At 39.6% G+C, this 27,221-nt stretch overlaps 1 protein-coding gene across 3 annotated transcripts in view; it reads right to left on the bottom strand.

The window, feature by feature from the left end:
• Window positions 1–27,221, bottom strand: part of NCOA7 (nuclear receptor coactivator 7) — a 146,136-nt gene that overhangs the window by 21,335 nt on the left and 97,580 nt on the right. For 2 of the 3 annotated variants that reach the window (XM_058435542.1, XM_058435541.1), the window contains exons 8-10: window positions 25,061–25,245; window positions 20,394–21,436; window positions 19,569–19,737 (exon numbers count right to left, since the gene is read on the bottom strand). In XM_058435542.1, coding sequence (XP_058291525.1) covers window positions 19,569–19,737; window positions 20,394–21,436; window positions 25,061–25,245 — 1,397 coding nt within the window. The remainder of the gene's footprint in view (window positions 1–19,568; window positions 19,738–20,393; window positions 21,437–25,060; window positions 25,246–27,221) is intronic. The other variant, XM_032158408.2, reaches the window with a different exon arrangement.

Raw genomic sequence — 27,221 nt, 5'->3', positions numbered from 1 at the left:
CATTATCCAGCCACAAAAATGACCAAACGTCTCCCTAATTTGGGTAATGAGAATGACTGTGCTTCCTTCCCAATTACAGCATTAGTCTCTCCAGTCTTCCTCCCTTCTAGATAGGATTTAATAAAATACCCAATCTTAAAATTACCCCTACTTCCTGACAGCATCCCATTTAGAGCAAAGCCCTGCTTCCTTGAATCCTCCCCCAAATCACCTAACACAAACCGAAATCCCATAAGTCCTTTCTTTTTTTTTTCTGAGACAGGGTCTCACTCTGTCACCCAGGCTAGACTGGAGTGGTGCGATCTCGGCTCACTGCAACCTCTGCTTCCCGGGTTCAAGTGATTCTCCTGACTCAGCCTCCTGAGTAGTTGAGATTACAGGCATGCGTCACCACTCCCGGCTAATTTTTGTATTTTTAGTAGAGACGGGGTTTCACCATGTTAGCCAGGATGGTCTCGATCTCCTGACCTCGTGATCCGCCCACCTCAGCCTCCCAAAGTGCTGGGATTACAGGCATGAGCCACTCCTTTCTAACATCCTCTTACTGAGGTAACCCATGGTTCCCTATATGGTGTGTTCTCCCTCACTGCAACAAGTTAACCTGACTTACTCAATTACAGGTGTGTTCCTGCTGGTCTTTGTCTAGAGGGCATTGCTTCCTTTGACAACACTTCCTTTGCACCCACTGTGTGCCAATGACCCTGCCTTCATGAAGCCTACCTTCTGGAATGTTAGAGCTGGACAATGGATGGCATTTAATTCAACTAACTTTCCTTAGGTATCAGAGAATGAGGGCTCTGAATGAAAACATCAGGATCACAGCCAGGACTAGATCTCCTGAGGTGGCAATCAGCGTTCTTTCTATCACACTAAAAAGTCCTCCTCTCATTCCACAATGGTTTCTGAACCATTTCCCAGTTAATTTTCTAGTTACAACACAAGACATATTTTTTTATCCCTTTTTGGACCCACTTTCCATTAGGCACTACTCACTTTTCCTCTAACATTTTACCCTCCTTTGGGAAAGTCTTTGGACAATCATAGACACCGAGTGAAAAAGGAAACGTTCTAAGAATGCTGAGTTCATGCAATCAAATATTCTTGTGCAAGACTGCAAGGGAATGAAGAATCAAGCACAGATTTGGAGTTAAGCTTTCATTTCTTCTTAGACATTGAAAGAAAATGTAAAGTGTGAAAAGTGAAAGTCAATTAAGATTTTAGGGAGAGAAACTATCTTAGCAATTGCCAGTCATTTCCCTTTCTGGTGAGAAAAACATCAAGTTGTTCAGGGACATGATTGTATTGTCCTGTTTAATTATGCAGATGTAAGTAGGACTTAGTATTCTGGAGAGAGGTATGACTGAGTATACCCTGTTTGATGAAGATCACTCATCATTCCTACAACCCATCGGGAAGGTGGACAGGGTAGTAGGTCAGAGAGAAGGAAGATTTATATAAAGTCTGTAGGATTTCCTGAGGAGGAATCAAATGCCTAATACCATCTCTTTTGAAGATCTCAATATTATTAGAGCTTCTCTGATGAATTACGGTGGTCCTAGCGTAGATAAGTCCACAGAAAAAGACAACAGCCCTTTCTCCATTCCGTTGTTCCTGAAGGGAAACTCTCCAAAGGGGTTGGAGAAGTGGTCGGGTCTTGCCATAACCATTTTAGGAGCAGACAAATTGAGGCATGGTGTGCTACTGATTCTGAAACTTAGATCAAGCCCCCTGCCACTGTGGGCATGTTATGGAAGGAAATGGCTGCATGTGCATATGTGTGAGTTTCTTAGGTTTAACAAGAAGACATGCGATGGAGTGTACTGGGGTGTCAATTTTGGCATAAAGCACTCTTACCTGCTGGTGCCATTTTCTCTAGAAGAAATATCTCAGCCTAGGACAGGAATCTGGGGTGACCAGGTAAGGGGGCATATCCCAAGCCTACTCTTTTGGAACTGCTGGGTTTTCTGTGAGTAGTAAATCTAGGCTCTGGGTTTGCTTGTTCCCAGAGTGGACGATTTTGCAGCAGCCATAGCCAGCCCTTTAAACTAAGTAAGCACGGGGCTTCTTGGGACTTACCACTGGAGGAAGGTTTCTAGAGAAGAGGAAAAAGCACTTTCAATATATCACACAATAGAGGCTTAGAGTCATAAACACTTAACATTAAGCAGAAAAGCAACCTTATGTTTTAACCAATGCTGGTAAAATATACCATCTACCTAAAAAGAAAAGCTGTGATTTCCTGCCTTAAGGACCTTACATTGTACAGTAACTCTATGAGGTATTTATTACTGTGCCAAATTTAAAGTTAAGGAAATTGAGAGTTGGGAAGACTCAATAATGTGCCCAAACACCCCATTCCCGGAAACATTCCAGTAATTCTAAGCTGTTCCCCAATCCCCGCTTTTTTAAAATAAATGCTAAGTCCAAGGAGGTAGGAACATTTTAGTATCTGTCCATAGTCAGAGATCTCATGTCATAGTATGGGTCAATTACTTCGTTGGCTTTAGGTTTCGTTAATAAATCTAAAGGAGTATTAGTGAGATGTCCCGAGTGGCCCTTAGGGCACATGCAGCCCAGTCCCTGTTATTCCTGCTCCTGCACCTTCCGCTGATGAGGGACTCAAAGCACCACCGGGGCCAGCCCGTCAGTGCTGTGCTCTGTGTTTGGGGAGTGTGAAGGGGAAGCCACCCTGAATGCCTCCCCCATCGCTCAAGTGGTACGCTCTATCTCTGCAGTCAACAGAGTCACCCAAACCTTGGGCAGCCTCAGGGAAGGTGAGATGGGAAACCTCAAAGGTACATCTGCAATGGGGCACTCTGCCGAAAATGCTTGTTCTTCTTTCCTCTGAGATGTCCAGGGCACTGGCAGACTCCTATTTCCCTCAATATATCCCGCATAATATCCCCTCATTCTCTCACGTAGACAGGGCCCTCATGCTATGCCTCTGAGGCAAGAGGAGGAGGAATGAAGAAGGGACATGCCCTGTCCCACAAGAAGATATTAAGATTCATGTAGAATCAATTTGCTTACTTAAGTTCTAAGTCCTCTGGAGACCAGGTGGAAGGAGTCAATGTCCCTCTTCCCAGCTCTCCTTCCGCTCAATTCTCTATCTTTTGTTTAGGTTATTTTTACAATTTACTTGGGGGAGAGGATATGACTTCATATTTTTTCCTTCTAGGTTAGAGTTGCCTTGTTTATTTAACCTAATTATTGGAATGTTCTTTTCATTCACTGGGTTTTCCTAGTGGGTTATTTCCCAGAACTCAATGCTGCCCTCTGGAAACAGACCTCAAGTTCTGAAATTCCCCTTCTGATCCCTCTGCCTTACATCTCACCCACGTCTTTCTCCTGGCTATACCAGCTATACTCCCGCCCTGACTCCTCTTCCTCCTCTCTCCCCAGTCTTCAGCCTCTCCTGGGTTCATATACTTTAGGATCTCTCTTTCAGGCTCACCCTCGCCAGTGCCCCCTAGAGGCAGGCATACAGCAGTGATCCTTCTGCACCTGCCCTTCCAAACACCTTCCCACAGAAACAAACACAATTATCTTTCCAGCTCGTCTCTTGGGATGATTAATGTAGCTAGGTTTGCTTATTTGGGCTTAATGGGTCCACTACAAAGGCAGCTAATCTTGGCTAGGAAAAACCTTCTCCTGGTGCAGCTCCGTACTCACCTGTAGCTTTTTTTCTTTCCTACTCTACACAGTACATATTTAGCCTCTATTTTTTCAAGCTCACCCCACTCTCCTACCTGCCTCCTCTCGGAATGGAAGATTCTCTACTGTACTGTTCTTAAAATGTGTTCCCTCTGCCATTCCTCTTAGCACTCTTTTTCTTCAAAAGGAGTAACTGCTCTTTGACCTGTTTTAGCCCTCCTCTCTGTACTTTTAAGGGTCCCACTCCCTGGTGAATTTCCTCAATTATTTCCACCACCCCACCTTGCAACCTTTCCATTCCCCTATCTCCCTCTTCATCTGGATCCATAAATTCCATGCTTGTAATCCCAGGACTTTGGGAAGCCGAGGTGGGAAGACTGCTTGAGGCCAGGAGTTTGAGACCACCCTGGCCAATATGGTGAAATCCCATCTCTACTAAAAATACAAAAATTAGCCAGGTGTAGTGGTGCACGCCTGTAAAATCCCAGCTACTCGGGTGGCTGAGGCACAAGAATTTCTGAATCCAGGAGGCGGAGGTTGTAGTCAGTCGAGATCACGCCACTGCACTCCAGCCTGGGCGACAGAGCGAGACTCTGTCTCCAAAAAATAAAAATAGTAGAAATAAATAATTTTTAAAAAGTGTGCAGATTTTATTTATTCCCAAAGTCCCTCCCACACCTCACTTTCCCTTTAGAGTGTATTGTTGACATCTGGCCTGGCAGATTTCCCAATTTCATTCCTGAACTCTTCTATTCTGATTTTGTTCACCTTTCTGTATATGCCCTTTGTTAAATTGAACCTGGCTCCAGTATTTTCTGGAAGATGGTAGAGTTTTAAAAGCTTATTCCTGACCGGGTGCGGTGGCTCACGCCTGTAATCCCAGCACTTTGGGAGGCCAAGGCGGGCAGATCATTTGAGGTCAGGAGTTCTAGACCAGCCTGGCCAACATGATGAAACCCCACCTCTTCTAAAAATACAAAAATTAGCTGGGCATGGTGGCAGGGGTCTGTAATCCTAGCTACTTGGGAGGCTGAGGCAGGAGAATCGCTTGAACCCGGGAGGCATAGGTTGCAATGAGCTGAGATCGCACCACTGCACTCTGGCCTGGGCGACAAGAGTGAAACTCTGTCTCAAAAAAAAAAAAAAGAAATCTTATTCCTTCCCTTACCACTCTAGTGAAGCTGATCTTCTCAAAGATCATCCACTGTAAACATCAGCAGGATCTCAGTCATCACCCGTTTTAACCTTGGCAGGTCTGTCAATGGCTTTTTGGAAGCTCTCTGTGACTCACGCTGTGGTCTGGATGAACCACTGAGCTTCTCTGGGCTTCCACTACCTCAGGACACTAAGCAGGGCTGATGGATGAGTGAACAGAATTACCAGTAATTACTCACCCTCGCTGCTACCTGCTGCTGAAGCAGTGGTTGTGTGGTAACACCCATGAACAGAGAACTGGGTCAAGTACTGGGTCCCAAGAAACCACTAATATTTAAGGAGAAAGCAGAGCTGTCCTAGCAAAAGGCCAAGAAGAAACAGCAGACAGGCAAAATCGAGCTCATAAAATGCAAACCTGAGCATTTCACCAAACTGCCTGTAATGTTTTCCCAATGTCTCCTCATAGGTTTTGGGAAAAATTTGACCTCTTTGGGGCTGCCTGGGAGCTTTGTTTTGTACCAGTCTCCAAAATGCAGCCAGGGTCCATTCTGGCTCTGTGCTCACACTATTCCTTTCTTTTTAAATTAAGAATCATGGCAAAGGTAAGCCCAGTGAAGTGTCTAAGGCTGGAGTAGGGGAAGGCTTCCCAGGGGCCATGGTTAAACTGGGTGTTGAGGGAAGCAGAAGAGTCCATTACAGGAGGAAGGAGAAACAGCATTCTACCAGAGGGAACCCATGCAAAGACATGGCATTGGAAGACCAGGGAGATGCTGCAGTGAGGTCAAAGTGGACATGGCAGAGCAAAAGGAGGACAACGCCATCAGGTCACTGGTGATTTCTGAGAAAGGATTCTGTAAAGAGGACAGAGATGCAGGATACCCAGGCCCTGCCTCAGGGTGCTCAGGTGGTGGAGAGTAAACAAAAAAATGTTAGCACAGTGCCAACACAACAGCTGAGGGGTGTCGGAGCTGGGATGTTGGTGTTGAACAGGAACTCAAGAGGCAGGGAAGGAATTCCTGAGAGAAGGAATAAAAGAAAAAGACTTACCATTTGCTTAATTGAAAGGTAGGAGATGAGAAGAAAGAAGACAGAGCAGGTGGGTCACTAGGTCACAGAAAGTCCCAAGCATAAGATAAAATACTTGGACCTTAGCCTGTGGCCACTGTTTCCTGAAGTGTGGTGGGGCAGTCCCAGTGACTTCAGAGGGTATGCAGAAGAACATATTTTAATACTTACATATGTACTTAAAGGGTAGTGGCTCATGCCTGTAATCCCAGAACTTTGGGAGGCCAAGGTGGGCGGATCATGAGGTCAAGAGTTCGAGACCAGCCTGTCCAATATGGTGAAACCCCCGTATCTACTAAAAATACAAAAAAATTAGCCGGGTATGATGGCACACACCTGTAATCCCAGCTACTTGGGAGGCTGAGGAAGAAGAATTGCTTGAACCTGGGAGGCGGAGGTTGCAGTGAGCCAAGATCACGCCACTGCACTCCAGCCTGGGCGACAGAGCAAGATTCTGTCTCAAAAAAAAAAAAGGTAGTAAAAATTAGTACAACTAGCATATTATTTTTCTGATTTTACAGATATTGCTACTTAGGAAAAGACTAAGTAAAAAAAATTACTATTTAAATCCTGTAAAGACAACCATTAAGTAAACAGTAGTATAGATGGTAGGCAGATCTAGGGATATTTGTGAGGGAGGGGATGTATGTGAATAGCTGAAGCTGCCATAGGCAACCACAGGCACAGGGAGGCCAGGCATTCATAGCTTTAGCAGGAAGAGGCACGGACAGATCTGTGCTTGAGAAGGACTGCTATGGAGCCAAGTAGGGAAGGCCAGGAAGAGACAGGATCAACTAGAAATAAAGGCTTTGTTGCTATGGCTACAATGGTGATCCAGGCAGGAGATGGTCAAGGCCAGACCCCAGGTGTGGCAGAGGGCATGGGAAGAAACCTGCCATACATGCTCTGCCAGGCACAAAATCAACCCATCTAAAACCTGGCCCCCACCTTTGTTTAGGTTTTCTGTTTAATTACAAATTTGGCCTTAATCAGATTTCTTCATACACCTCAAAGGTCTTTATCTTCAATATAAGGCTCCTTTAGGGATTTATCCCAAAGGATACACCATACTCAAATTACAAATCCTTGTTTAGCAGGTAGAGTTGTTGTCATCTCTAAAGAAGAAACTCAAAGAAGGTAAATGATAGTTTCTTGGAATGCAGCACCTAACTCAGGCAACAAAGCACAACAGATTGAAGGAGAGGTAATAGCAGCAGCAGCAGCAACATATTTTCATTTAATACATGGGCATGCTCATTTATTCTCATTATAATCCCATGAGGTAGGCGCTATTATGATCATTTCTATTTAATGCATGAAGAAACAGATGCTTACATAGATTAAGTCACCCAAGGTCACATAGCATTTTAGGGGTGGACCTGGGACGAACACAAGGTCAGTTCATGGTCTTTAACAATATGCTTTACTATTTCTTTTAGGGTCACTTCCACTGTCCTGGTTTTGCTAGTTCATAAAAGCCTGTCGCTGACAAAGTTCCAGGGCTTAAGGATTGAAAACCTGATGAAAAATTGAAGAGTTGATGCTTGAAACAAACCATATTTCTACCTACCATTCACGCCTTAGGTGTATGGACTTTAGGTAAAATTACAATCGAGTTTATTGAACAAGATTCACTACTAGTTATGGTAGGATTTAATTTATTGTTGCTTCCCTTCCATCCCTACTTTAAAAAAAAAACATGGCTGTGAGTTAAAGTTTAAAAAGCATACATTTCTAAGTCAAAGACTTGAATTCCCAAGTTGGTTCCACCCGTTACTAGCTGGAGGTTTTGGGAAAGTTCCTTAACCTCTCTGAGCTTCTAAAATGAAGATCAGAAAGCTTAGCTCATACTATCAGTGTTTGGATTATTAAATATGCAAGGAAGTTAATTCTACTTTTGGACAGATCTTTTAGAAAGTCTCTTCTACATAAGGATCTAAAATCTTGCTGATATAGAGAGGAGGCAGAGAAATACTAGGTAAAATAGGGTGGGGCCTCTGTAAGGGTTCCACCCTCAAGCCTGGACCTGTGGCCCTAAATGAGAACTTCACATCCCCGTTTTTCCCTCCAAATGTTGCGTTTTGGCCTGCCACACCCTCTACCCTGCGCCCATGAAAAACCCCAAGCTCCACTGGCAGAGGAGCAGAGTGGCTCAGCAGAGGAAAGATGAGAAGAAGCACCTGAATGCTGTGAGGAAAAGAGGCAGCTGGACATCGGAGGATACAGTCAGAGACAAGTTTGGTCGGGGACGGTCGGAGGAGTTCAGCCAGGTTTGGCCAAACTCCAGGGGAAGATTATCTTCCCACTCCATCTCCTTTCCAGCTCCCCATCCCACTGAAAGCCACTTCTACTGCTCAATCAAATCTCCACATTCACCATCCTTCAAGTCCATGGGACCTGATTCTTCCTGGATGCTGGACAAGAACCCGGGTACCAAGAGGGCAGGGTGAAAAGGGCTATCACCCTGACTCTCCATTAAGGTGGTTTAACACTTAGTCATCCACGGATGGCAAATGCTAAAAGAGCACTGTTTGTAACCTATGCCCTCTGGGGCTCCAGTGGTTGTGGGCAACCCTTAGGCACTGCCGTGGGCAATTCTTAGACGTGACTATGGGCTGGTACAGGGTTCATTCCCACTGGTGCCCAAAGGCACCCACCCCAGATCCTGTACCCACTCACCTGCGTGCTCCCCTTCCTGCAAGGGGTTTGAGTGCAGCAGCTGAGTAAAGGAGATATCCCTGTTGCAAGTCCCACGAGGGGGTCAAGGGAACTCCCTCGTCTCATTGCCATTTACGTTGTTGTAAACCAACAAACGGGATCAAAATAACCCAGAGCAGTTAAAGCATTATTGCCCTATCAAAAGCTGCATGATTGGTAGGAAAAGAAACTGGAGGTATACACAGCAAAATATAATTCCGAAACTCACTTGATTTAAAGTTGATAAGCGGGAACCATTGAACAATTTAATAGCTATTACATTAAAAACATACTTCGGAGTATATTATGGCACAGAGAATGGGAAATACTGAAAGAGGACATGTAAAGGAAGGAAAAAAGAATGTGCCCTAGAAAGTACTGAAATGCATGTGCATGCAGTTTCATTGGTCACTTGTATTGTCCATCATAAATTATTCAAATGCATGTCTGTCTAAAACTTCTGGGGGTTCCATTCTGAAAACAGCTACAGAAGCCCAGTAGGGCAAAGCAGTTCACCACAGAGGTTGCTGCTAGAAAACGACTGCCTTTTAAAATCCAGTCCTAATGGCCTGGCTGGAAATTCTCATGTGAAAAAGGTAATTTTCCTTGCGCAGTAGGCCTCTTCGTTTCAGTATTCTAAAACTCCAAATTAAATCAATGGTTAGTAATACCCAGGTATAATGTCCATTTTTAAAGGGTCTTAGTGTGTCTATCAAAAAAAAAAAAAAAAAAAACCAAACTTGGCCGGGCACGGTGGCTCATGCCTGTAATCCCAGCACTTTGGGAGGCCGAGGTGGGTGGATCACTTAAGGTCAGGAGTTTGAGACCAGCCTGGTCAACATGGTGAAACCCTGTCTCTACTAAAAACACAAATATTAGCTGGGCATGGTGGCACACCCCTGTAGTCCCAGCTATTTAGGAGGCTGAGGAAGGATAATCACTTGAACCAAGTGGGTGGAGGTTGCAGTGAGCCAAGATCATGCTACCGCACTTCAGCCTGGGAAACAGAGCGAGACAGTCTCAAAAAAAACAAAAAACAAAAAAAAACTTTATTCATTTACAAACCAACTAACTAGTCTTCTTTGGATCTAACGTACAACAATGTGACTGTAATTAACAATGCATTGTAGACAGGTCCTTTTTTGCTAATAAGTGTCCTTACCACAAACAGCAAAAAAGAAGAAAATGGCAACTAACTGTGTGATAATGAGGATGTCTAATTAGCTCCATTCTGATGTATATTTCACAACGTACACATACATGAAATCCACATACATGAAATCATCAGGTTGAATATCTCAAAAATATATAATTTTAAGTTGTCAACTCTATCTCAATGAAGCTGGAAAGAAAAATACTCTTTGGTTCATCAAAAATAGTAGGAACGCTCTTTTGAGAAAGCTCAAAACAACAGTTGTGTTTATAAAAAGGATTACTTGAAAAGGAATAAAAAATTAAAAGTTTACATTAATATCAATGCCAGAAGCCTCAGGCTGGCAGCCCATAGCGTGGATTCAGAAGTAAATATATTTTCTTTGCTCTGCTCACTATCTTTAAAATTAAACAGTGGACAATACTTAACAATTGGGGAGATTTAACACATTTAATCGATATTTCAGCTTCCTTTTTGAAAAAGATGAGAAGATGTAGCAGCACCCCAGGCTCGTGTTCCTGTTCCCCACCTAGCTAGAGGTCCACAGCAGCTACTGGTAGAGAAGGAGCTCTATAATTAACCCTGGCCTCAAGCTTCCTTCCCCCCCATTCCACAGCCCCTGCAGGCATTTAGGTTTGCAATTATTACTGTTTCTGCATACTTACTCCCAAACACTGTGTGCAGCACCCATTGGCAGGGATTAATTAGTCTGCAGTGGAAATGGACCCCCAGCTACTCGTCTCAAAGCTACTCATCTCACAGCTTGCTCCGCCATCAGAAAGCACTGTGAAGAGCTCACTTACAAAGAAGGTTATTTTTTTCATGAGCTTAGGTCTGACTGCAGAGTGAATGATTAACTCAAGGTATTTGCCAAAGCTGGTTACTGAAGTTACCGGGGGGGTGGTTGCCTAAGAGGGTGTTTTTGGAGGGTAATGAATTTCTAGAATTTTCAGTTGATGAAAAAAAGGTAAAATAACCAGGAAGGAAGAGCAAGCAGTGTCACTTTAAAACACAAAATAATCAATAATTACATATTTGTTTAGGGGCTTTCCAAAATTCATATTAAATAGGAAGACAAAAAGACAATTCTTTTAGGGATTGTTTTGGAGATCTTGTTTGGGTTTTTTCTTTACTAGTGACTTTCAACTTAAAGAATCATCATAAAATTGCAGTATAACATATTGGTAAGTGGTACTTACAAATCACAGGATTTGTATTCTGAAATGTACCTGGTATGGCTAAGTAGGACCTCAGTTGTTCCAGCAAGTACAATACTAAAAAATGTTCAAGATTATGGTCTTCCTGGCACCAGGAGTCATTAAAGATTCCAGGTTAGCTGTGATCCCAGTAGAAGCAAGGTGACTTTTGATCAGAAAATTCCACATTAACTATGGTTAAAGATTTCATGCTAGAAAACTAGGTCAGTTTGTAATTCTTTTAATTCATCCCTTATTTCTAAGAAAAGGTGCTGTTAAGAGCATTTTGCTGTCTTCATGAAGGTCCTTAGGATTTGGACATCTTTCCATTGTAAAACAAGTTTAATAGGAGAATCAATTTTATTTTTTATGATTGTTTCTCATTATTAAATAATGCATGCTCACCAAATGCATGTGAATAGAATACTTAATGGCAGAAAAATGCATATTTTTAAGGAAGAGCAATTTACATATACTATATATGTATGATCTATATAGTATTATTACATTAATCCATGCATTGAAAGAAAGGCTAAAAGGCTATACAGATAAAATGAACTGTAGTTAGTTCTCTGTAACAAAACTATGAGATTTCAATTTTCTTCTTTTTGCTTTTCTGTATTTTCTAAATATTAGTCTATATAATTTTAATTATAAGAAATAACAAATACATTTTTTATTTATTAGATTATAAGCTCATTTATTCATGCACCCATCCAACTAATGTTTAGGAATACGTATTATAGGCTGGGCACAATGGCTCATACCTGTAATCCTAGCACTTTTATGAAGGGTTTTTAAAAATACAGAAGGGGTTTAGACATCAGTCCTGAAGGCTTAAGATATTTTTGTGGGAATGAAACAAGATCAGAATAGTTTTTTTTAGAAGATTATCATAGACATATGATACAAAATAGGTTTTAAGAAGAGGAACTAAAGAACAGGAAATTGTTATTTTCAAGTATTACATTCACAATCAGAGTAGCACAAAGTCAAGAAGGGCATCAATTTGTTGCCCAATCTGCTCTCTTAATGCTCTCTGATTTAGCTCTGGGCAAACTGATAGCTGAGGTAGTGGGTTAATTTCTTTGATATCCGTCTTTGAGTTTTTAATAGTAGAAATTCTCCTTGGGATGATGAAGATAACATGGGATGATCTTTGTAAAAATATGTGCTCAACCAGAATAATCTGATGCTTTTATAATGTTGCAATTCAGGCCCCTGAATGACATCAGGGTCCAATGAAGCTTAGCACCCACAGTTTTAAAAATGAGTAAGATTTCAGATGGATGGCACATCATGAAAAGCTCAGTACTCATGACTTTCAGACTTTGCTCTAAATATTCCAGAACCAAGAGTGAATAGTTTAGAAAAACAAAAAGAAGATACAAAGAGAGTTAAAAAATCCTGACAATGATCTGTCATCAACTAGTCACTCCTAACAATAAAATATAGCTTTTGTGGCCAAAATGTTACTACATGGTCTTCGTATGTATGGATGCTACTACTCAACATGTCAAAAAGGGGCTGGGCATGGTGGCTCATGTCTGTAATCCCAGCACTTTGGGAGGCCGATGCAGGTGGATCACTTGAAGTCAGGAGTATGAGACCAGCCTGGCTAAAATGGTGCAACCCTGTCTCTACTAAAATGCAAAAATTAACCAGACATGGTGGCAGGTGCCTGTAATCCCAGCTACTTGGGAGGCTGAGGCAGGAGAATCACTTGAACCCAGGAGATGGAGGCCGCAGTGAGCCGAGATCATGCCATTGCACTCCAGCCTGGGTGACAAGAGCAAAATGCCATATCAAAAAAAAAAAAAGTGAAAAGGGAAATATATCCCAATTTGCATTTACTATAGTAAAGAATTTAAAGCCAACAGAGAGATTGGACTAACATGTCTTTAAATATATATTGATATGAAAGTAATCTCATAAAATTAAAATATGATTAGAGATAAATTAAAAATTAATTGTGTGCTATTATACCAATTCCAGGAAAAATAATAGAGAATAGAAAATAAAACTAAGAAATTCTTAAAGAAGCCTATTTAGGGAATAAAAACTATGAGCTTAAGGCTCTGCTCTACACAGTGCTAAGAACTAAGTATGAAACATATTTAACTATGAAACACCTATTTTCTATCCCATTACTCATTCATGGGACTAGCTTTCCATTGAATATCTTGGGGGAAATGTTGACTTAAAGAAAAGGTACCATTTCTTAAAAAGAGGCCTTGAGCTCTTGGTTCCACTCTTTGGTCCAGGCAACCATGGAGAACTCTGGGTGATGAACTATACTACAGGAAATACTACTGTTAGTCTCAAATTGGACTATCATGTATATACACGCAACACAGATTATACCTTTTAAACTGACAGATACCTGTGTGCGCATGTATACGTTACTCATTTTTATTGTGAAAGCACTAAAATCCCAAATATTATAATGAGATAGTGAGACTTTGAATTATGCTTGATATTATGTAATAACTTATCATGCTTTCTAAACCAGAATCAATTTAACTTATACATGAGTTTATCCTAAATACTTGTGCAAACACAAAACATAACTGTCTATTGAGTATAAATCAGTTTGCTGATCCTAAATAGAAGCCAATTAGAGAAACAGCACTTTAGAATACTTTTTAACAAATAAATGTATTACACATTTTTATATTAAGGTATAAATAATTTTTTTATTTTTATTTTTGGAGACAGGGTCTTGCTCTTTTGTCAAGGTTGGAGTGTGGAGGTGTGATTTTAGCTCACTGCAGGCTCAACATCTTGGGCTCAAGTGATCTTCCCACTTCAGCCTCTTGAGTAGCTGGGACTACAGGTGTGTGCCACCATCCAGCTAATTTTTGTATTTTTTTGTAGAGATGTGATTTCACCGTGTTGCCCAGGCTGGTCTTGAACTTCTGAGCTCAAGCAATCTGTCCACCTCAGTCTCCCAAAAGTGCTGCGATTACAGGCATGAGCCACCACGCCCAGCCATACAATCTATTTATTAAAGGAATCACACAGAACCAAAACTCTCCGGCCTCAATTGGCCTTACCTTATATCAAACAGATGTTATATAAAAAGTGCTCACTCACCTTTAAAATAAAACATTTTATAGCTACATTTGTTTCTTTATTCATCTACCGAATTAGATATAAAGAATCATAACACTCAGTGTTCCAAGCATCTGGGGAAAAGGATACTCTTATGCTGGTGGGTGTATATATGGGCACACATTTTCATGTGCAACATGTATTTAAAGCCTTAAACATATTCTTTGATTTCATAAGACTCCCTGAAGGATTTTACAGATACTTTTAATGTAACATTGCTTATAATGGCCAAAAATTCAAAAGAACCTAATATCAAAGTAAGTACATGATTAAATCAATCAGAAAACATAATGGTGTGCTAACTGTATTTTATATATACACAGACACAGACACACACACACACACACACACACACATATATATATGAACATAGCATATGATATGGTTGAGATCTGTGACCCTGCCATATCTCATGTCGAAATGTAATCCCCAGTGTTGGAGGTGAGGGTTGGTGGGAGGTGTTTTTGTCGTGGGGGCAGATCCCTCACTGCTTGTTGCTGTCCTTGCTGTAGTGAGTTCTCCCGAGATCTGAGTACTTAAAAGTGTGTAGCAACTCCCCCCACTCTCTCTCATTTCCACTCCTGCCATGTGAGAGGCCTGCACTGTCTTTGTCTTCTGCCTTGGTGTTGCAAGCTTCCTGAGGCCTCAACAGAAGCAGATGGCCAGCACTACGCTTCCTGCACAGCCTGCAGAACTGTGAGCCCGTTAAACCTTTGTTTCTCATCAATTAACCAGTCGCAGGTATTTCTTTATAGCAAGCCAAGAATGGCCTAACGCAGCATATGATGTGGAAAATGTACACAGCATATTAAGTGGAAAAAAAGCCAATTGCAAAACAGATTCTTTCCCCATCTCCTTTTGGCTTATCTGAATGTTCAAGTGTTACTAAAATTATCTCAGCATAATTTTTTTCAAGTTAAACAAAAATAAAAATTTAAACCCCATGAGCTTTCCTTCTCCTTCTCTCCCTTCGCTTTCTTATTAGTTTACTTATTATACAAATCACACTAACCAATTTAAAAAGTTTGGATTAAACATTTATGCATGGCTTGACAAACTCTACATAATTCCTGCTACTTAACACTATTTCCATCTTATTTATTTTAAAAGCTAGATAATATAGAATTAATTATTATAAAACATTTCAGAGATTAAAAGGCTATAAATAATTGGAAAAAAGAGAAAAGTTTTACTTTAGAGAAGAATTATTGGTTCTTTCTAATCAAGGACAATCTGTTAGCATTAAGAAAGGGAAGGGGGGAAAAAGACAATTATGGTTTTTAAAATATAAAACAGTATCCAAATTCATGGAATATTATATCTCTACAAAGTGTTAAGAAGTATCTTCAATCACTTTTCATAAGGTTCTCAGGATAGGGTCCCAGTCTTATTTACCTAAAACTAGGTAAATAAGTGCCTGCCAGGAAGTATGCACTAAATAATTATTTGTTCAAGTATGATCTAATTACTTAATGCTTACAATCATCTATATTTTTAAATTTTTAAATATTTTAACCCATTTCCCATTTAGGGAAAAAAAAAAAAAAAAGTACAGCTTGCTGCCAGCACAGTATTCTTGGTGCAAATGGGAAATGGGTTAATACAGTCCAAATCAGTGTGTCTGGTTCATTTCAGCTCCTTCACTGCCAAACCAGGGGTCAAGGACTGCTTTAGTTTTTCTGCCTTCTCCTTGTCTGTGACGATGAATGTGTAAGGTATCTTCTGCATTGAACTTTAAACTTCACATTGTCCTTATTGATCTATTTTTTAAATTAAGAAATTATGGTACAAGGAGATAAAGTATCTCATTCAAAGGCCCATACTTCTGGGGATTCCCATTCACATCTGCCTGGTTCTGGGGCTCATTATTTCAGCCCAAGACTCCACACCTCTTCTAGGGGAGGAGACAGTAGTGAAATCTCTAAATTATTTGGTTATTGTGGCTTACAACCCCACTTTCAGAAAGGTACATAGGCCCGAGTCTAGTACTCGACCAGTGGTTCTCAATGTGAAGTGATTTTGTCCTCCAGAGGACATTTTGGCAATGTCTGCAGATACTTTTGTTTACCACAACTGGGGAGATGCTATTAGCAGATAGTGGGAAGAAGCCATGGAGGTTGCTAAACATAGAATTCACCCCCACCCACCCCCTCCAACAACAAACTACATAGTCCAAAATGTCAATAGTGTTAAGGTTGAGAAATTTTGTACTAGATGATTAAAATATGGTGGAACATTGTCCTTATGTTTAAACTAGCACCAAGAGTGAAAGCAGGAGGAGCCAGCACCTCCCAGGTTTATAAGTAGAGTTGTAGAAACTGCAGATCTCCCCCAGTATACCACTATTATCTTCAGCTGTCTCAAGAGAAGTACCTGATTTTGCAAGCTGCACTGGAGACAGGGAGGACATAAGGTTGGTGAGTATTTAATTCTCAGTGAACCTGAGTATGTTTCAAGTCATAGTGTACAGGTGTGCAAGAAGAAACTGCTGGCTTTCCTGGATTCATGGAGGTCTTAGATCTGACAACTTCTGCCAAGGTAAATAAAACTATTACGTATTTAGGCAGTTTTTAACTACTTCACATCTCTAATTTCTAGTATCTAAAATTTAGTAAGAATTGCCACAGAAAAAAACACCCACCCAAAACAAAGGAGATTAATGGAGACTATGCAAGGTTTCCATCATTACTGTCCTTACTACCACCCTCTGGCCCCCCACAGCCCCGCCCTCTCCATGGTCTTACTTGGTAGATTATTCATTCAGTGATGGAGTTGGGAAACCCATAGGGTACATTGTAAATAAAAAAGGAGCGATTTGGTAGAGTTCACTTTTTAGTAGTAATGACAATAATGGAAAAGGTAAACATTTTAAAAAAGTATTAGGAACAATAGAGAGAAACAGTGAAACACACATTTGTGAAGTTCACCATCAAAATTTAATTATCCTGTGACAAGGAGCTTCAATATAGTGGATAAATCAAAGAGATCTGCCTAAATAGAACAAGTTGTCACATCTATAAGGTCTATGAAAAGGACACTGTAACCCACGAAGGGGAAGGGAGCCACTCCTAGGGTGGCTTCACTCTGCAACTGAAACTCCAATGGATGCATGGATCCATTAAACAGAAAGGCAAGTAGAAACATTCAGTTTGCTGCAGCGAGGGAATCCAGAAATTATAACTGAAGTGAGAAAAGTTGTACATGCCACTTCTTAGCTCCCCCTTAAGGACTTCTGTTGAGCCTTAAGTCCTGAAGAATTTCATGGATTAGAAACAAAAATAAATATTTCTTACTGTGGAGGTCTGGATGAGAATTAACCATGGGACTGCTTCATCTTCCCCCTACTTAAACTAAAATGTGGGTCCCTTTAGGGGAGGTAGACATGGAAATACATGAAGCAGTAATTACCACAAAAAAATTCCTAACATCTACACAAAAAAACTATTGTCATTAACGCAGTGTAATATAACACTTCCAAGAAAATCTTTGGTTGATTCATAATTAGTTCAAGAAAGAAAACTAAGTATTCCAGGTTATTTGCTACCCGAAGGTAAACAAGTAATGGACACTATAAAATACAATAGAATAGAATCCCACAGGTGACCTGCTTTTTTTGTTTGTTCGTTTGTTTTTTGAGACAAAGTCTCACTCTGTCGCCCAGGCTGGCGTGGCGTGGCGTGGCGTGGCTGGCGAGTGCAGTGGCATGGTCTCAGCTCACCGCAATCTCTGCCTCCCAGGTTCAAGCAATTCTTGTGCCACAGCCTCCCGAGTAGCTAGGATTACAGGCACCCACCACCACGCCTGGCTAATTATTTTTGTGTTTTTAGTACAGATGGGGTTTCACCATGTTGGCCAGGCTGGTCTCAAACTCCTGACCTCAGGTGATCCACCCGCCTCGGCCTCCCAAAGTCGACCTGTTTTTAAAAGCTCACAAAAACCACTTGAAGTGGTATAAGAAGTCAAAGAGAAGTACTATTTTAGCATTAAAGATTTCTTCTGGGTTAAAAATGACAGTAAAATAATTACATGTGTGGGATTGCTTCAATTATCCTACAAGAGTCCTTGGTGCAGACAGTTGCAGCAAAGATAACACAATTGAAAAAAACACAATTGTCTTATATTATAAAGAATACATTTTCCCAGAGAAAAAGTGATATATATATATATATATATATAAAAAATAGGTAGTTTTTCTGACAGATATCAAGTTTACACAACCCACAATGTAACTGAAAGTTGCAGCGCTTTGTTTTCCTCACCTAGAAAATCAAGAATGGGCCTAAATCTCCTAGGTATTATTCAGCTGTAAAATTCTAATTCTAGGACCCCAATTTTAACAGAGCTTCAGAAATCTGCACTGCTGCTATTGAAACATTTTAAAATGATAACAAAAGAGACACATTTTCTCCTCATTCTCCTCGATATCTCTAAATTTCCAGGAGATACTGCGGGGGCTGCAGGCACAGGTGACGGAGTATATTACATAAATGCAAAACAAGTTTTGTTTAATGCCTATGTTAATGTGGGTTTGTGTCTAAGACAGGTAAAAGCTATTAGCAAATTCATTAATAAAAAGCCTATTATTTTTCACATTAAACTATAATTTATTAAAATGAGACAACTCTCCTGATGAGAATGATCATTCTAGGTAGTAACCAGCCAGAAGGTGCACGCTGGCTTAGACTTTAGTTTTGTTTACTGAGAGATCATGCTATGGACGCTTGCTGAGTGTTTTTGCTCTTGGCAGTTGTGTTAGCCAGAAGATCTGGCTAGATGATGATGTTTTTAAGGGGCAAGATGCAGGGTTTTAACAATGTTGAAAACTAATTGCAAGGACTTTATAAGACATTTTTATTCTACCACATATATGAAATAAAAGCAATTGTTTTCTAAAAAGAATATTCCCTAATTATTTTTATTACAAAAACATCCTCAGTGATATACTGTTGAAGAATTTCTATGCCACTATCCCTCCTATCCTAGATGGCCACATAACCAAGAAGGTATCTTCTTTGGTGAATTAAAAATATAATTTTTGTAGGAGTATACAGCCCCTTGAGACTATCCTGGGGATCACATTTCTTATGCTGCTGAGCTACAGATGCTCCCTCCGTAAGAGCAATAAATCTTTCATTCCCTAGAATTGTAAGCACTTTAAAAATTATAATCCTGCCTCTTTCTTGCACTTCAGAGGTGTTTGGATCTGCTCCATAGTATTCCTCTATCCTCAATGAAAGAACACTTCTAATTACTGGTACTTGAGAACATCAAATTCTTCTTTCATTTAAAAATCAACTAGGTAGAAAGTTATGAAAGCAGTTCAGGATGTAGTACCTATGATGACTCCATATTTGTTATATTAAAACCACCATTTAGCAGAAAGTCACTTTAAATAATATCCTTCTAGAATTCTAAAATCTACAATTCAGATAAAGCTCTTATTCAAGAATAAAATTGTGTTTTAAGATAAAGAATATCAAAACACGATCTAAACCTAACAGACCCACACACTTTCCATTGTAGCCCATACTCACCTCTCCCGAGGAACAGCAAACCAGTACTCTGGCTGCTTTCTCCGTTTGCCGTACTGCTGGACCATGGCTGCAGTGTGAGTGGCAAAGGATTTTCTCATTGGTTTTCCCACTTTGATGCACAGGAACATGGGTGGGGTCTTGCTTTTTTCTTCTTTTGAAGGAAGTATATCTGAATCACACACGAAAAAACTCTTCCTCAATACTGACAATATTGGTAATAGCAGAATTTTTCAACTTAAAAAAAATAGTGCACAATCCTCTCTTAGTCAAAACATTGCAGAAACATCCTACAACATCGTATCAGGACTAATGAATTTTTCAAGCCTTCTTTAGCACACAAGGAAAAAGCTTTGGTTGTTTCAGGTTGAACTACATCCCATGACCTGCTACATACTGAAAATAAGTATAAAACCCAACAGAATAGCAAGTAATAGATAATTGGGACAATTCACAGGAATACATATTAATGAATGCTACTGAGAACACAATATAACATAATGCAATTCAGTTTAGAATTGAGATTTCTTCAAAAACAGTTTAAACTCCTCTAGATTTAGAAAATAAAGGTAAAAAAAGGAAAGTAACTTGAAAGATTAAAAGTAAACTACTTTTGAAGTAGGTATCTAGAGATCTATGTCATAGATTCCAAAATAGATACCATATCTTGTAAATTTTCTCCCCAATTGTTAATGCTATCAGCAAAGATACACTCTATTGAGAAAATACTGTTTTCAAATAATTGTACTAATTTGGGTATTACATGTGCAAATTGTAGAAAGGCAATTATACAACAGAATGTAAAGGCATTAAAGAAAAACAGCTTACCTTCAATGGGTACCTGAATTCTCTTTAACAGCCACAACTGAACTTCAGATTTATTATCCATTTGTGTACCTTGACAGCTGTTGTCCAGAGTAGATTCCAAAGAGGAGTCTAGAGCCTCTTTAATCACATTTGCTTCTGTAGAAGAGTTCAGTTTTACCGGGAGGGGCTCTCCCTTTTTCACCCAGGTCTTATCTGGCTCTTTATTGCCCTCAGTTACGGGATCACCTGCCTGGGAAAGAGAACTACTAAGAGTAATGTCTATTCCCCCTGGTTCAATACTTTTTCCATCACTTAATTCTGTTTTCTGCAAATTTTCAGATACCTGTGGCCCTTCTTTGTTCTTATTTAGGTAATATTCAATGAGTTTAACTTTATCTAAATCTTCATGTATGTTCAGTGTGTTTTCTACTCGGCTTTCTGGCGAACCAGACCGCTTGTCCACTTCTGGCATTGTATCTTGCTTCTCACAGGTTTCTAAATCTAGTGCTCCCTTCAGTTCAACATCATTCTCTGTTCCCAAAAAGGCCAGGGCTGACTGCACCTGCATTTCCACGGCAGGATTGTTTATTTGTGACTCAGCTTTCTTTCGTTCCTCTGGGTCAAGAGAAAGGCACTCCTTCGAGGTGTCTTTTTTGTCCATTCCACCATCAGTTTGAGAAGAAAGTTCTTCCAAGTCAACAAAATCGTCATCTTCCCCTAGAAAGTTTTCTTTGGCTGTAGATTCAAATGCAGCAGAAGTGTCGGAAGGTTCCTTGCTGAGCTTAGTCACTGTGGGAGAGCCATGGGATGTCTCCCTAGAGGAGTCCAGTTTCTTTAATTTCTCTGACACAGAGCTGCCTGAGGGCTTTGTAGGTGTATGTTCTGTGGACTTCTCCGAAGGTACCGTTGGTCTGGAATCCGAAGTCATAATTTTCTCTCCATTCTGCTGTCGTTTTTCCTTGTTGATAGATTTGAACTTACTGAATGGGTTGATATCCTTTTCTGAAGCCAGGTCTTCCCATTCTCCAGGCCTGTACAGAGGACAAAGATCCTGAGGTAGGTCACTGTTGGGGGAGAAATGGTGGGTGCACATGGAATGTTAAAAATAAAACCAAAAACAAAACGGAGGAAAGGCAAAAAGAAGACAGAAACTCAACCAAAAACCAACACATAAATACACCACAACTTAAATTTATGTTCAAATGATTTCAGAATAAAAAAATAAAATCAAGAAATTGATTTCAAAATAAAACATAAGTCAACTAAAGGAAATTGTGAAAGAATGAACCATGAGAGTTGCATATCCTACTGGAAGCACATGATGGATTTGGAAGTTATACAGGAACATGAAGATGTTACCCATAAGATTTCTAAATATGAAACAATAATGTTTCTGACTTTCATGAAGGAAAGGATAAAGGAGAGGTAATATTTTAGTACCAATGTCTAAAATTCCTTAAATGTGCAAACCTTTTCCTTTTATCAAATAGTATAGAAAACAACATTAATTTTGAAAGGCTCGTAGACTTAGTAGCTACTCACTTAACTGCTCCATATAAAGTCACCGACCTTGAACCCTGATTCTGGGTTTCATGGCCTAGGATCTGATGCTTCTAATCATAGACAGCCCTCTACTCCCAAAGGAGATGCAAGAGGAAGCTTCCACTATTATTGTGGGTATATGGCAGTTGCTCCATCTTACAATTTAAAAATGTATAGAAAAGTAAATCTTACTTAAAAAGCTCTTATGTATAATACTTATATTTCTTTAGTAAATGTTTCATTTTATAACAATATCGCTTTACTTTATAGCAATGGTGCAGCTCGTTTATCAGCTAAAACATATTGTCCTGGGATGCAGTCAATTATTTTTCCTTAATAACAGATGCTTTACTTCCCAGATTGGAATTACATGAAAATATTGATTAAACATGTTCTCCCAAGTGTAAAATAAGTGATCAAGAAATATATTTTTAAAAATATGACTAGAGAGCAGCAAACCACCATGGCACGCACCTATGTAACAAACCTGCACATCCTGCACATGTACCCTTGAACTTAAAATAAAAGTTGAAAATAAATAAAAATAGTAATACTTTCAAATATGTGTAAGAAAAAAAATATGACTGGAAATATCTTGAGTAAACCCATCCACTTACCACTACTACTAGTAGTGCTATTACTGGGTTGAAATGCAGAGATGTAAAAACCTTTTAAAGAATAACATTTCAATTTCAGAAATAATCGTATTTTCTAAAAAGGTCAGATCATCTTCAGATAAAACTTTATCTGCTATTTTGGCTTTCAAATAAATGGTAATGACAATAAAGCAACAAAGTACCAGGAAGTTCTGAAGTTCCAAAAGACTGTCTTCCCAAAGTGATTTTATAAATCATCTGCATGAAAGGTTCATGCTTTTTCCAATAGAAAACAATAGCTTACATAATTGGTTGGCTCCAACAAATGCTTTAAAAAGCCTTCATAATTTATAATTCATTTCAATTTAATAAGCATTCATTGAGCCCCTAAGTGCTATATTCTGAAATACAATTGTGATACAATCTCTGTTCTGCAGGAACTTGCAAACACAAAATGTTCTGCCTAACACCAGCATCCCAGGAGATGTTAAAAATGCTTCCATCCTAGTGTCAAACAAGCTAGTGAAATGTAGCATAATCTCCCCATTGGAACTCAAAACTTAATTTGGCATATTAAACGCTGTAAGAAGTCCTGCAACAAAGAAACCCAACTTTCCACATATTAATTGATTAATAAGCAAAACTTTCTTCACCTTCTCTACCTAGCTCGACCCCCATAAAAATACCTTGAACTGCACTCTAATTAGCTTTCTAGATTACCTTGTCTACCCCTTTCTTCTTTTACCTAATCCAAACTGCCCATTCCCTACTTGAGATTAATTTCACCATCTGCTTTTTCTGCAGTGCAGTTGCCAAACGTACATAATGGTGTCAACTGGCTAGTTTGTTAATTAATGTTTTCTAGACTTAGCCTGGCACCTAATGATGATCAGTAATCCTTTCAGTTGTTCCCTTCTTACTCGCTGTGGCAGCTGGAGCTACAAAACGTCCTGCACGTGCGTGCATGTGCACATACACACACATACACACACTCTCACACAAATACCAAACTTGAAGGTTAGGATGGAGGAGTTTTATACACATCCACTTTTAAAAACTATTGCACGTTGCCACTGGGTAATTTGTACTTATTGTTTTATCATTAAACTTTTGGTAATAATGATGTTTTAAGTAATTTTTAACTTTTAAACAATTTATGAAATTCTGAAGACAATACAAAGTTTATTTCACACTGATTCTCACACATTCTTGTTCATTAGACTTAAAATCCTTTATATACCTGCATCCAAGGCAGGAATCAATGTGCAACCCTGAAATAATTTCAACCCTGAAATAATTTCAAATTAGAAGCTGATTCTTAACTCTTCTCTTTTCCTGTAATCATGGCATTATCCCTTGTAATCGAGATCATTAAACATAATCTCACATTGAGAGAAGTTTTTATATAAAGATGTACTGTCTATTATTAAATGGAATACTTAATATCCTAGGCTGAAGATGTGCAATGGTATTACTCCATTAGGAGCCATATTTCAGTAGGGAATTCCCCCATTTGTTTGGTCACCCATTTAGACACTTCTGGCAGCAAAATTTGGAAACTATTTCAGGGCCCATGTTCTGGTGATATCTTCAGTGGCTTGAGGTTGGGGAAGGACTGAGTGGACCAGATTCTAATGGCTGTAGGAGTCCAGGGGAAACTACTTGCATAAACCCCCAGGGATTTTGTGTCTGGGTTAGCTCCCTAGTAACTTCCTTTTTTTTTTTTTTTCATATAAGCCCCAAGGGCTAGTTTCCCTCTTTACTGTTAGGACCTACTACTTCGCCTCTTCCCATCACTGAAGGTTTTTCAAAATTTTTACTGCTGGCTTTTATAGAGAAACAGACACAGTAGAGCAAAAGGACAGTAAAAATCAGATTATCTGTATCAGTTAATCAATTTCCTGAGCTTTCTTAACGCTTTCTCTTTTTTCCTGGGGAGCTTCCCTCTCTTTTTTACAATAAATCCAGCATTATAAGGCAAAAGTAATCAGGACTGAAGTTATATTAATCTATATTTCAGGGAAAAAGCAAACTGGTATTACTCCCTCTTCACAGCATGAGAAGGTGGCTACTACTACACTGTCGACCCAAACCTCTCTCCATGCAGGACTGAGGGAGGACATGAATCAGAGAGACTGCTTTTCCTAGAAGTTAAATGAAGACAAAAATAATTCTCCTTAATTAAACCCAGAAGAAAACATTATTCTCTTATTGATAATTGAATAAACTTCTTTCAGAGAAATGCCTTTCTTCCTTCATAATTTCATTAAGAACGTGCACTGCTTTTTAGAAAAATAAGCCCAACAAATACTATTTTTACATGATGGCTTCTTTGTTTTTCTCCTTTAATCTTTATATGTTCAACTTTTCCCATCATTGATTTTATTCTTTTCATTTCTTCTCATTTTTCTCATTTTCTTCAGTGCACAAGTCTTCCGTCTTCAAAATCACCTCTACACAATCCCTCAATCATGCAAATGCCCTCATTTCTAAACTACATTTAACTCTCTCAACACCCCTTTTTTCCTAGTAAGCAAAGAAATGTCTTACGATGGCAAGGCATCTTTGATCTTCATGTGAGAAATGTCATTGTAGAGTGCAATGGAAACAACCTCTTCCATGGGGCAGATGAGACCATACTCCTCACACCCATTTTCAATAACCAGAGGATCGGACTTATGAGGGTCAAACATGATGTTGTTAGGAGTCACTATCATGACACCGCCAACCACACCCTGCAGGAGAAAGCAACAGGACAGAATCACTTCAGGCAGAAATGCTTTCAGCAACTACCACAGAGCTTTAATTAACTCAGACGGCCACTCCATGGACTTTGTGAACCACAGTATCCTATGTGACAATTACATCCCCTCTGTGAGGACGAGAAAAACAGGCTGAAGAAATGCAATGCTGGATAGTGAGGCAGAGAAAACAGACGTGGCTCACTGAGGCAACCAACTGAGCCTGGTTCTATCACAGCTGCTGCAACAGCACAGTTGTGGAGTGATCCTGGTTCTCACATGCACGTCTCAGATTTCCTAGATTTTCTACTTCTTTGTCTGCAAAAGGGAGGGGCTGCCCAAGTGCTTACCCGATCGAGAATACAGGGCTTTACAATTCACTCTGCAAGTCTTCACCAAGTGTCTAACAAGTGCATGGTTCTGTGCCAAGGGAGCAGCTGTTTCAGAGTTATAGTGCCAAAGAATAGTCCCAATATTTTTCTTTAAAATATTTAGAAAGCCCATATCCAACAAAAGTCAACATAAATAGGAATATGAAACTTTTGTAGCCAGAGTGAATATAGCTGAACTATGGAGATTAAAAGCAAAAAGTCGTAGCTTGGTGAAGTCTTTAAAGTCTGAACCTTGCTCAAATAATAAAAGAGAACTTAATGGCCATAGGGATATTATCTACCATGAACAGCAGGATACAGATAACTTCCTTTAGGCAAATAACTTATTTTGGTACTTTTAATGAGTCTAGTGATTATCTTAGTAAAGTTTTGTAGATCCAGCAATCCCATTACTGGGTATATATCCAAAGAAAATGAAATCATATCTCAAAGAGGTATCTGCACTTGCATGTTTATTTGCAGCATTATTCACAATAGCCAAGATATGAAAACAACTTAAGCATCTATCAATAGATGAATAAAGAAAATGTGCTATATATACACAAATTATTCAGCCATAAAAAAGAATGATATCCTGTCATTTGCAACAACCTGGAGAATATTATGTTAAGTGAAATGCCAAACACACAAAATAAATACTGCACGATCTCACTCATATGTGCACTCTGAAGAAGCTGATCTCATAGAAGTAGAGAATAGAATGGTGATGACTAAGAGGTATGGGTGGGCCGGGTGCGGTGGCTCAGGCCTGTAATCCCAACACTTTGGGAGGCCAAGGCAGGCGGATCACCTGAGGTCAGGAGTTTGAGACCAGCCTGGCCAAATGGTGAAACCCCGTTTCTACTAAAAATACAAAATTAGCCAGATGTGGTGGTACACACCTGTAGTCCCAGCTACTCAGGAGGCTGAGACAGGAGAATCGCTTGAACCCAGGAGGCAGAGGATGCAGCGAGCAGAGATCGTGCCATTGCACTCCAGCCTGGGTGACAAGAGCGAAACTCTGTCTCAAAAAAAAAAAAAAAAAAAAAAAAAAAGAGGTGTAGGTGGTTAGGGGAAAGAGAAGGATGGGGGAGATGTTGGTCAAAGGACATATACTTACAGTTAGATAGAAGGAATAATAAACTGTCTAGAATAGGCAAATACAGAAAGACAGAAAGTAGGTAAGTGATTGCCTCATGGAGATGAGGGTGGCAGGAAAGGGGAAAGAATAGGGTGAGAGAGTGTGAAATGGGGAATAACTACTAATGGTTATGGACTTTCTTTTTAGGTAATAAAAATGTTTTAAAATGGATTGTGGTGACGGTTGCACAACTATGTGAACAAACTAAAAATCACTGGATTTTACACTGTAATTGGGTGAACTGTATGTTACGTGAATCACATCTCAATAAAGCTGTCTTTAAAAAAATTTCTTTATGTCAAGCATTATTTATTCTTGTTTGCAAATTTTATAAATGCACATCAATAACATATTTTTCCTATTATCTAAAACTGGTATGAAGTATCCTATGACCACAGGAATTCACTGGTTGTCAAGATAGTCCCTTCTCCAGAGGCTCACTAAAAGCTGAATTTGTT

This window comes from Hylobates moloch, unplaced genomic scaffold, assembly GCF_009828535.3.
Source record: "Hylobates moloch isolate HMO894 unplaced genomic scaffold, HMol_V3 SCAFFOLD_2, whole genome shotgun sequence".
NCBI classification, from domain to species: Eukaryota; Metazoa; Chordata; class Mammalia; order Primates; family Hylobatidae; genus Hylobates; species Hylobates moloch.
This window is presented reverse-complemented; position numbering and strand designations above follow the sequence as displayed.